The sequence below is a fragment of the Artemia sp. Qi Xiang Cuo genome, chromosome 9 (assembly GCF_049724085.1).
Source record: "Artemia sp. Qi Xiang Cuo chromosome 9, ASM4972408v1, whole genome shotgun sequence".
In the NCBI taxonomy this organism is placed as follows: domain Eukaryota; kingdom Metazoa; phylum Arthropoda; class Branchiopoda; order Anostraca; family Artemiidae; genus Artemia; species Artemia sp. Qi Xiang Cuo.
In genome coordinates this window covers 71,304,639-71,317,145 of record NC_142802.1, presented here as the reverse complement: position 1 = coordinate 71,317,145, position 12,507 = coordinate 71,304,639, and the positions used below count along the sequence as shown (strand labels likewise).

The following is a 12,507-nucleotide window of genomic DNA, read 5'->3' as shown; positions in this document are numbered from 1 at the left end:
GACAAAGATTTCAATAAAAATCTTATATGCCCCCAGGACATAACTTATAACCCTTGCCCTGAATACTGTGGGGGGAGTGTCCTGCTCAAAGGTATGATTTCCTGAACTTTAAACCTCAAGGAACAAAATGGCTATCTGAAAATTTTGATTGGATATGTTTGGGTGAATGCTGGCCGTGGAAGGGGTGTTTGTTGCCTTCCAATCACTTTCGACTATTAAAAAGGACACTAGCCATTTCAATTTCCAATCGAATGAGCCCTTTTTGAAGTTTCTACGACGACGCGTTCTATAAAAACTTTTTATGCCCCCAGGGAATAACCTACAACCCTTGCCCTGAGGGCTGTGGGGGAGTCCTCAAAAAATAATTTCTATCTGGAAAACCACAACACTGAGGAAAATGCCTATCTAAAAATTTTTATTGGATGTCTTTGGGGAAAAGGTGGGTGAGAGAGGGGGACTAGTTGCCCTCAAATCACTTTCGACTATTAAAAAGGGCACTAGACCTTTGAATTTCCAATCGAAAGAGTCCTTTTCCTAGTTTTTAAGACAAAGATTTCAATAAAAACTATGCACCCAGGACATAACTTATAACCCTTACCCTGAAGCGTGTGGGGGAGGGGGGGAGTGTCCTGCTCAAAGGTATAATTTCCTGAACTTTAGCTGCGTGGAACAAAATGGCTATCTCAAAATTTTGATTGGATGTGTTTGGGGAAATGGTAGGCGTGGAAGGGGTGTTAGTTGCCTTCCAATTACTTTCGACTATTAAAAAGGGCAGTAGCCATTTCAGTTTTTAATCAAATGAGCCCTTTTTGATGTTTCTACGACAGCGCGTTCTATAAAAACTTTATATTCCCCCAGGGTATAACTTACAACCTTTGTCCTGAGGGCTGTGAGGGGGTTGTCATCATCAAAGACCTAATTTACAGAACTTAAAACTACGTTGAATAAAATGACTATCTCTAAATTTTGATTGGATTTGTTTTGGGGAAATGGTTCGCGTAAGAGGTGGGTTAGTTGCCTCCCAATCACTTTCGACAATTGAGAAGGTCACTACCCCTTTGAATTTCTTATTGAATGAGCCTTTTTTGAAGTTTCTACGACAACACCTTCCATAAAAACCTTAGATGCCCCCAGGGCATAACTTAAAACTCCTGCCCCGAGGGTTGGGGGGGAGTGTCCTCCTCAAAAACATATTTTCTATCTGGAAATCAACTACGCTGAACAAAATGGCCATCTCAAAATTGTGATTAGATATTTTTCGGGAAAGGGTGGGCATGGAAGGGGTGTTAGTTGCCTTCCAATCACTTTCGACTATTAAAAAGGGCACAGGCCACTCCAATTTCCAATTGAATGAGACCTTTTCGAAGTTTCTACGACAACTCCTTCGATACGAAGTGCCCTGCTCTAAAGGAAAATAAAAATAGTAAATGATATACTGTGCCAACATCGTTCTTATATACCCTCAGGGCATAACTTAAAACCCTTGCCCCGAGGGTTGTGGGGTAGTGTCCTCCTAAAAACATATATTCTATCTGGAAATCAACTACGCTAAACAAAATGGCTATCTCACAATTTTGATTGGATGTGTTTGGGGGAATGATGGGCAGGAGGGAGGGGGGGGGGGGGTCTAGTTGCCCTCCAATCACTTTCGACTATTAAAAAGGGCACTAGCCCTTTGAATTTCCAAACGAATGAACTCTTTTTGAAGTTTCTACGACAACGCCTTCTAAAAAATCTTATATCGCCCTAGGGCATAACTTACAACCCTTGCCCTCAGGGTTGTGGGGGAGTGCCCTCCTCAAAAAGATACTTTCTATCTGGAAATCAACTATGCTGAACAAAATGGTTATCTCAAAATTTTGATTGGATGTGTTTGGGGGATGATGGACGTGTGTGGTGGGGGGGGGCTAGTTGCCCTCCAATCACTTTTGACTATTAAAAAGAGCACTAGCCCATTGAATTTCCAATTGAATGAGCCCTTTTTGAAGTTTTTGCGACAACGCCTTCTATAAAAACCTTATATGCCCCCAGGGCATAACTTAAATCCCTTGCCCCGAGGGTTGTGGAGGATTGTCCTCCTCAAAAAGGCTTCGGTTCGGAAATCAACTACGCTGAACAAAATGGTTATCTCAACGTTTTGATTGGATGTGTTTTGTGGAATGGTGGGCGGGGGGGGGCTAGTTGCCCTCCAATCACTTTCGACTGTTAAAAAGGGCACTAGCCCTTTGAATTTCCAATCGAACGAGCCTTTTTGGATGTTTCTACGACAACGCCTTCTATAAAAAACCTTATTTCCCCCAGGGCATAACTTACAATCCTTGGCCTGAAGGCTGTGGGGGAGTGTTCTCCTCAAAAACATAATTTCTATTTGGAAATCAACTATGCTGAACAAAATGGGTATCTCAAAATTTTGAGTGTATGTGTTTCGGGAAATGGTGGGCGTGGAAGGGCTGTTAGTTGTCTTCCAATCATTTTCGACTATTAAAAAGGGCACAAGCCACTCCAATTTCCTATTGAATGAGCCCTTTTCGAAGTTTCTACAACAACTTCTTCGATACGAAGTCCCCTGCTCTAAAGGAAAAAAAATAATAAATGATACTTTGTGCCAGCATTGTTCTTATATGCCCTCAGGGCATAACTTAAAACCCTTGCCCTGAGGGTTGTGGGGGAGTGTCCTCCTCAAAAATAAATTTTCTATCTGGAAATCAACTACGCTGAACAAAATGGCTATCTCAAAATTTTGATTGTATGTGTTTCAGGAAATGGTGGGCGTGGAAGGGCTGTTAGTTGTCTTCCAATCATTTTCGACTATTGAAAAGGGCACAAGCCACTCCAATTTCCAATTGAATGATCCCTTTTTGAAGTTTCTACGACAATTTCTTCGATACGAATTCCACTGCTCTAAAGGAAAAAATAATAAATGATACATTGTGCCAAAATCGTTTTTATATGCCCTCAGGGCATAACTTAAAACCCTTGCCCCGAGGGTGGTTGTGGGAGAGTGCCCTCCTCAAAAATATATTTTCTATCTGGAAATCAACTACGCTGAACAAAATGGCTATCTCAAAATTTTGATTGGATGTGTTTGGGGGAATGATGGGCGTGGTGGGGGGGGGGGGGCCAGTTGCCCTCCAATCCCTTTCGACTATTAAAAAGGGCACTAGCCCTTTGAATTTCCAATCGAATGATTTTTTTTTGCAGTTTCTACGACATCGCCTTCTATAAAAACATTATTTGCCCCAGGGCATAACTTACAGCCCTTGCCCAGAGGGTTGTGGGGGAGTGTCCTCCTCAAGACTATATTTTCTATCTGGAAATCAACTACGCTGAACAAAATGGCTATCTCAAAATTTTGATTGGATGTGTTTTAGGGAATGATGCGCTTGGGTGGGGGGGGGGGGAGGCTAGTTTCCCTCCAATCACTTTCGACTGTAAAGCGGGCACTACCCCTTTGAATTTCCAATCGAATGAGCCTTTTTTGAAGTTTCTACGACAACGCCTTCTATAAAAACCTTACATACCCCAGGGCATAACTTAAAACGCTTGCCCCGAGGGTTTTGGGGGAGTGTCCTCCTCAAAAACATATTTTGTATCTGGAAATCAACTACGCTGAACAAAATGGTTATCTCAAAATTTTGATTGGATGTGTTTGGAGGACAGATGGGCGTGGGGGGGGACTAGTTGCCCTCCAATCACTTTCGTCTATTAAAAATTGCACAAGCCACTCCAATTTCCAATTGTATGAGCCCTTTTCGAAGTTTCTACGACAACTTCTTCGATACGAAGTGCCCTGCTCTGAAGAAAACAAAATAATAAATGAGACATTGTGCCAACATAGTTCTTATATGCCCTTAGGGCATAACGTAAAACCCTTGCCCGAGGGTTTTGGGGGAATGTCTTCCTCAAAAACATATTTCCTATCTGGAAATCAAATACGCTGAACAAAATGGCTATCTCAAAATTTTGATTTGATGTGTTTGGGGGAATGATAAGCGTAGAGGGGGGGGGGGGTAGTTGCCCTCCAATCACTTTCGAATATTAAAAAGGGAACTAGCCGCTCCAATTTCTAATCGAATGAGCCCTTTTCGAAGTTTCTACGACAACTCCTTCGATACGAAGTGCCCGGGTAGGGAGAAAAAAAAAAATAATACCTTTTTTCAACATCGCTCTTTACTTAGGCAGCGCTATTGCGCTGCCTATGATTGATAGTAGAAATGGGGGTACCAGCCCCGTACGAGCACATGTGCTGCCATCTACAATTTAGTCTAACGCTGTACGAACATAATTTATTCAAGGATTATCGATCGAGTCTAATGAGGTCAAGGTCAATTGATCTGTTGTTGTTTGTCTAGGTGTAATGACACTGGGGGTGAAGTTTGCACATGCGCATTGACGATGGAGAGAGATGTATTAGTGTTGGTCAATTTAGTTGATGTTTTTCATGGATGTCAACATCAATTTATGTCTGTTTTATGGTTTTTGTGAGTGAGAATGAAAAACAGGAATTTTCTCACTTTTATGGATATTTCTTGGACGGTTATGTGTGTTGGTCAATTTATTTGATGTTTTTCATGGATGTCAACTTCAATTTATGGATGTTTTATGGTTTTTGTCCGTGAGAATGAAAAAACAGGATTTTCCTCACTTTTATGGATGTTTTTTAACGGTTATGTGTGTTTGTCAATTTATTTGCTGTTGTTCATGGATGTCAACAGCAATTTAAGCATGTTTCTATGGTTTTTGTCACTGAGAATGAAAAAACAGGATTTTTCTCACTTTGATGTATTTTCATGGTTTCGATGAAATTGATTTACATAATCGAGGGGAATTATTGATTCACGAAAGGGGAGAGAATTTCTGAGAACTTTATTTACATAATCGCTAGGGGGATTATTGATTTACGAAAAGGGGAATAAATAAACAAGTATGGCCTCTTTGATCTTAGGTCTGAGGGATAAATGCTCTTTAGGTCAGAGAGAAAAATTAATGTTCTATTTTTAAATAGGGCTTCATTGATCTTTAGTGTCAGGAATTAGAAATTACATCACTTGTTATCTTGGAATTATGCGGGACTCTAAAGAGATAGAAATTCTATTTTTAAATATGGCTTCACTGATCTTTAAGTCGGAGAGATAAATTGATATTCTAACGAAACCTTAATAGTGTAGCTAGGAACATTTATGAGATGAAGAGAATGTTTCCCAGTAATTTCAAATGTGACAGCGCAGGGATGTCAAAAACAAAAGGAACACGCAGAAATTACGTTTAGGGGTTAGTTGGGCGAAAATGTTTTAGATATTTTAGGGAATTATTTTGGCGAAACAGTTAGAGACATTTTAAAAGATGATTTTAGAAGATGTTTTAGAAGAGGATTTGGGGGTGAAACTCTGTGATCGTTATAATACACAAGTTCCATTTGAACAGTGTTGTGAGGTCCTCTACCCCAACCCCAAAGGGCCCCGATCCCCATACCCAAACCCCAAAGGGCCCCGATCCCCCTACCCCAACCCCGAAGGAACCCCCGGCCCCAAAGGTCCCCCGGGCTCCCAAAGGACCACCCGGCCCCCCAAGGACCCACCCGACCCCCCAACGCCCTCCCGGGTCCCCAAAGAGCCCCCTCCCCATTTTTTTAATACTTTTTAATTTGCGCATTTTGAGACAAAAGGACCCCATCTCCCAACTTTTGGCTCCCCCTCCCACCATTAGTGTTTTGTCGTGGTTTACCATGTCACAGTTACATTCTCTTGATTTTTCAAAGCTCATTTGGATTTCTTTAGTTGAAAAGCGAGAGTTGGAATATTTCAGTAGTGTTTTTTCGTGGTTTACCTTCTCACAGTTAAATTATCTTGATTTTTCAAAGTTCATTTTGAATTTCTTTCATTGAAATGCAAGAGTTGGATTATTTCAGTAGTGTTATGTCGTTGTTTACAATGTCACAGTTACATTCTCTTGATTTTTTAAAGTTCATTTTGGATTTCTTTCATTGAAATGCAAGAGTTGGAATATTTCAGTAGTGTTTTGTCATAGTTTACCTTAACACAGTTACATTCTCTTAATTTTTCAAGGTTCATTTTGAATTTCTATCGTTGAAATGCAAGAGCTAGAATATTTCAGTAGTGTTTTGCTGTGGTTTACATCGTCACTGTTACATTTTCTCGATTTTTCAAAGTCTATTTTGGATTTCTTTCATTCAAATGCAAGAGTTGGATTATTTCAGTAGTGTTTTGTTGTGGTTTACCTTGTCACAGCTACATTCTCTTGATTTTTCAAAGTTTGTTCTGAATTTCTTTCATTGAAATGCAAGAGTTGGAATATTTCACTAGTGTTTTGTCATGGTTTACCTTTTCACAGATACATTCTCTTGATTTTTCAAAGTTCATCTTGAATTTCTTTCGTTGAAATGCAAGAGTTGGAATATTTCAGTAGTGTTTTGTTGCAGTTTACCTTGTCACAGTTACATTCTCTTGATTTTTCATAGTTCATTTTGGATTTCTTTCGCTGAAATGCATGAGTTGGAATACTTCAGTAATGTTTTGTTGCGGTATAACTTGTCACTGTTATATTCTCTTATTTTTTCAAAGTTCATTTCGGATTTTTTTCGTTTAAATGCAAGAGTTGGAATATTTCAGTAGTGTTTTGTCTTGGTCTACCTTGTCACCGTCTATATTCTCTTAATTTTTCAAAGTTCATTTTGAATTTCCTTTCCTTGAAATGCAAGAGTTGGAATATTTCAGTAGTGTTTTGTCATGGTTTACCTTGACACAGATATATTCTCTTGAATTTTCAAAGTTCATTTTGAATTTCATTCGTTGAAATGCAAGAGTTGGAATATTTCAGTAGTGTTTTGTCATGGTTTACCTTGCCAAATAATCAAAGATCATCTTGAATTTCTTTCATTGAAATGCAAAAGTTGGAATATTTCAGTAGTGTTTTGTCATGGTTTACCTTGCCAAAGAATCAAAGTTCATCTTAAATTTCTTTCATTGAAATTCAAGAGTTGAAATATTTCACTAGTGTTTTGTCATGGTTTACCATGTCACAGTTACATTCTCTTGATTTTTCAAAGCTCATTTGGATTTCTTTCGTTGAAATGTGAGAGTTGGAATATTTCACTAGTGTTTTGTCGTGGTTTACCTTCTCACAGTTACATTTTCTTTATTTTTCAAAGTTCATTTTGAATTTATTTCATTGAAATGCAAGAGTTGGATTATTTCAGTAGTGTTTGGTCGTGGTTTAACTTGTCACACTTACATTCTCTTCAATTTTCAAAGTTCATTTTAAATTTCTTTCATTGAAATGCAAGAGTTGGAATATTTCAGTAGTGTTTTGTCGTGATTTACTTTGTCACAGTTACATTCTCTTGATTTTTCAAAGTTCATTGTGGATTTCCTTCGTTGAAATGTGTTTTGTTGTGCTTTACCTTGACACAGTTACATTTTCATGATTTTTGTCAGGTTAGGTTAGGTTAGGCTAGATCAAGTTAGGTTAACTTAGGTTAGGTTAGCCTACGTACGCGCGCATACGTAGGCTAACCTCTAACTGTTTCGCCGAAATAATTCCCTAAAATGTCTAAAACATTTTCGTCCAACTAACCCCTAAACGTAATTTCTGCGTGTTCCTTTTGTTTTTGACATCCCTGCGCTGTCACATTTGAAATTACTGGGAAACAATCTCTTCATCTCATAAATGTTCCTAGCTACACTATTAAGGTTTCGTTAGAATATCAATTTATCTCGAAAAATTGTGATGCTTATTTAAAATATATAAAATTCATCAAGTTTAAGGTTATCCATCAAAAGTTACGAGCCTGAGAAAATTATCCAGTTTTTTGAAAAAGGGGGGAATCACCCCCAAAACATCAAGTGATATTAATGAAAATCACACGACTAGGTTCAGCATATCAGAAAACCCTACTGCAGAGGCTTCAAGCTCCTATATACAAAAATTAGAATTTTGCTTTTTTGCCAGAAGGATGCTTGTTTATTTATTTATTTATTTTTTTATGTTTTCCCCAGGGGTGATCGTATTGAATCATTAATACTAGAAGATCGGGAGAGGACTCATTTGATAAGAAATTAAAAGTGCTAGTGCTCTTTTTAAGTGATCAAAAATGTTGGAGGGCACCTAGCCCCCCTCCCACGTCACTTTTCCCCCAAAGCAGCCTGATCAAAATTTTCGGATAGCTGTTTTGCTCAGCATAGTCAAAAGATCTAATAAATATGTCTTTGAGGATGACCCCCACAACCTTTAGTGGAAAGCCTACAAGTTATGAACTTCATCCATTGTTTACGTATAGCATTGTTTATTGTGAAGTATACAGACATATTTCTGGGGGAGGGTATTTTTCTTGTGGGGGAAGGGGATCTTTCTGGTGGGGGAGAAAAACTTTTCTGGCGGGGGCAGGGGATTTTTCTGGCGAGGGAGGGTTTCTTGTTTCTTTCTATGGAGGAATTTTTCTTTGGGGGAAGGGAATTTTCCTTGGAGGGGGAGCCGGACTCCCGGCATTGTTTAAAACACGATCAGAAATCTAAAAGTTTTCAGCTGAAAGTAAGGAGCAGCATTAAAACTTAAAAAAAACAGAAATTATTACGTATATGAAGGGGATGTCCCCCTCCTCAATACTTCGTTCTGTACGCTAGAGTTTTTTTTATAGAACTTTTAAAAAAGCTTTTCATTCTAATTAAACAGCCCTTGTGTTTCAGGAGTCATTCTTTAATAATTGGAATAAAATTCAAACTTTACCGTAAGAAGCAAGGCATTGAGGAAGAGGCATCCCCCCCTCCCTCATATACTTAATAATTTCTGTTCGTTTTAAGTTTTAATGTTGCTCCTTACTTTCAGTTGAAGAAACTTATTTTTATATTTAATAGACTTAGAGACGATACAAAAATACCAAAAAAAGGCCAGTTGTGAATAAAGTTGTTTTCAACATGGTTTCTTATTAATAAAAGGTAATTCTCATGTGTCGTAAAATTGACGAGCAAACGGCTTGTCGCAAAATCACATGTTTCACAGGGAACCCTTAATTGCAGTGAGTGAGTATCTTGTCTTTTAGGTACTGGAGAGTCTGGCAAATCCACTTTTATCAAACAAATGAGAATTATCAACGGCTCTGGATACTCTGATGAAGATAAAAGAAGTTTTATTAAACTGATTTTTCAGAACATCTACATGGCTATGCAATCTATGATTAGAGCAATGGATATTCTGAAAATTAATTATGGCGAAAATGCAAGCGTTGTAAGTTTTTTGAATTAGTGATGTAGCATTAGCTAAGACAATAAATTTTGTTGAAGTACCAAGGACATCTAATTAAAAAAAAAAAAAAAATTGACCCCTAGACCCATCCAAAAGCCAAAATTTTCTAAGATTTTTCTTTTGTTTGTTTTAGAATTTGAAATATTTTAGAGCAGTATCACATTTTGGACAGTGTTGCCACTGATTAATTAAATTAGGCAACGCTTTTCGTCAGTAAATGTTCATATTTAGTCGACCGGAGCAAATCCCGGAAATCGACATTTGTTTAAACAAAACTTTTCCTTCCTTTTACTTGCTTGAAATTTCTCACAAAAGAACAAACCAGGTTTCCTGTCCGTTCTACAGAGTCAAGATCTGACATGGCAACAACGGGTAAATACAAAATGGGTAAAAGCGACGTCAAAATTTGTTCAGGCGTTTTTCTCTGAACAAAGTTGCGAACGTTTGTTTGTTCAGACGTCAGTCAGAAAATATGTTACAAAAAGAGGTCAGCTGAAATAGAACAGACCTTCTGACATTAGAAATCAGTAACCTCTCTTTTTCTATTTGAATATACTCTCCGATTAAAGCACCCCTATCCAAAATGTTTGGGAGGAGGGGGATCCAATGGATTTTATAATTGGCTGGTCATTTTTACTATCTGATTTGGGTCATATTGCTATTAAATTTACTAAAAAAAAATTTTACCGACTGAGACTGATCTTCTTCCGTTGTGTTTGCGTCATTTATTTCGATCAGTTCTTTTACCTAAAAAAACAACAAACAAATGAGCCAGTAAAATAGCAATTTTTCGCACCACCATTTTATTACTGAATTTTTTACCGTCTGGCTGAAAATATTGTGGGGCCCCCTCCCCATACATGATGCTCCTGCTCTGGTCTCGGACATGATTGCTGAATGTGCAACAAAATATGTGAATGTGCAACACTGTACAATAACTGTTCCTTTTGTTTTCTTTGAAGCAAAGAAAAATATCATGTCAGAGGCAACGCTATAGCATTGCCTATAATAAAGGCCTTACGGCTCCAATGTTTTATTATTTTTTTATTCCCCCGGAGGCACTTCATATGGAAGAGGTCGTCGTATAAACTTCAGAGGGGGCTCATTTGATTGGAAATCGGAAATTCTAGTGCCTTTTTTAAGAGTCGAAATTGATCGGATGGCAAATAGCTCCCCCACGCCCTTTTTCCCCAATATATCCTATAAAAATTTTGAGATAGCTATTTTTGTAAAAATAGTTCGAAGATCATATAATTAAAACGCTGAGGTCGACACAACCCCCAAGGGCCCGCGGGGAGGCGTTGTAACTTATGCCCTGGGGGTATTTATGGTTCTTATAGAAGGGATGCTCGCATAAACTTCAAAGAGGGCTCATTTTATTGGAAATTGAAAGTTCTAGTTCACTTTTTAAGAATCAAAAGAGATCAGAGGGCAACTAGCCCCCATCCCACGCCTTTTCCCCCAAACCCATCCGATAAAAATTTTGAGATAACCATTTTGTTAAAAATAGTTCAAACATCAGATAATAAAAACTCCGGGGCCGATACATCACCTCAGGGCCCAGTGGCAAGCGTTGTAAGTTATGCCCTGGGGAAATATATGGTTCTTCTTCAAGGGATGCTCGTATAACATTCAGAGAGGGCATTTGATTGAAAATTAAAAGTTCACTTTTTAAGTGTCGAAACAGATAAGAAGGCAACTAGTAGCCCTAAGCACTTTTTCCCCAAACCCATCCGATACAAATTTTCTAGTAGCAATTTCGTTAAAAATTGTTCAAAGATCAAATAATAAGACTCCGATGTCAACAGAAACCCTCTGGGCCCGTGGGCAGGCATTGTAAGTTTTGCCCTGGGGGTATATTTGGTTCTTATAGAAGGGATGCTCGTGTAAACTTCAGAGAGGGCTCATTTGATTGAAAATTCAAATTTATAGTTCACATTTTAAGAGTCAAAAGAGATTAGAGGGCAACTAGCCCCTCCCCCCACGCCCTTTTTCCCCAAACCCATCTGAAAAAATTTTTATATAGCCATTTTGTTAAGAACAGTTCAAACATCAGATGACAAAAACTACGTGGTCGACAAAAACCCCAGGGCACGGGGGTAGGTGTTTGTGACTCATGCCCTGGGGGCATAAACTTTTCTTATAGAAGGGATGCTCGCATAAACTTCAGAGAAGTCTCATTTGATTCGAAATTGAAAATTCTAGTTCACTTTTTAAGAGTCAAAAGAAATCAGAGGGAAACTAGCCTCTCCCAATGCCCTTTTATTCCCTAAACCCATCATATGGAAGAGGTCGTCTTATCATGCGCAGCGCGCCAGCGCTGCCTAAGTAAAGAGCGAAACACAATGTGTTTTTTTTCCATACCCGGGTACTTTGTATCGAAGGAGTTGTCGTAGTAACTTCGAATAGGGCTCATTCGATTGGAAATTGGAGTGGATAGTGCCCTTTTTAATAGTCGAAAATTATTGGAGGACAAATTGCCCCCCCCCCGTACGCCCATCATTCCCCCAAACACATCCAATTAAAACTTTGAGTGGGCCCTTTTTTTCAGCGTAGTTGATTTCCAGATAGAAAATACGTTTTGAGGAGGACACTCCCCCACAACCCTCAGGGCAAGGGTTTTAAGTTATGCCCTCGGTGCATATAAGGTTTTTATAGAAGGCGTTGTCCTAGAAACTTCAAAACAGGCTCATTCGATTGGAAATTCAATGGGCTAGTGCCATTTTTAATAGTTAAAGTGATTGGAGGGCAACTAGCCTCCCCTCCATGCCCATCATTCCTCCAACACATCCTATCAAAATTTTGAGATAGTCATTTTTTTCAGCGTAGGCTAGTTGATTTCCAGATAGAAAATATGTTTTTGAGGAGGACACTCCCCCACAACCCTTAGGGCAGGGGTTTTAAGTTATGTCCTGGGGGCATATAAGGTTTTTATAGAAGGCGTTGTCGTAGAAACTTCAAAACAGGCTTATTCGATTGGAAATTAAAGGGCTAGTACCCTTTTTAATAGTTGAAAGTAATTAGAGTGCAACTAGCCCCCACCCCCACGCCCATCATTTCCCCAAACACATCCAATAAAAATTTTAAGATAGCCATTTTGTTCAGCGTAGTTGATTTCCAGATAGAAAATATGTTTTGAGGAGGATACTCCCCCAGAGCCCTCAGGGCAAGGGTTTCATGTTATGCCCTGGGGGCATATAAGGATTTTATAGAAGGCGTTGTCGTAGAAACTTCAAAACAGGCTCATTC

General features: G+C 38.8%; 1 protein-coding gene across 1 annotated transcript in view; it reads left to right on the top strand.

Moving 5' to 3' along the window:
- LOC148948995 (G protein alpha q subunit-like) overlaps positions 1-12,507 on the top strand; it is a 72,598-nt gene that overhangs the window by 10,885 nt on the left and 49,206 nt on the right. Inside the window, exon 2 of the mRNA XM_089094167.1 lies at positions 9,056-9,240. Within this exon, the coding sequence (XP_088950293.1) occupies positions 9,056-9,240 (185 nt within the window). The remainder of the gene's footprint in view (positions 1-9,055; positions 9,241-12,507) is intronic.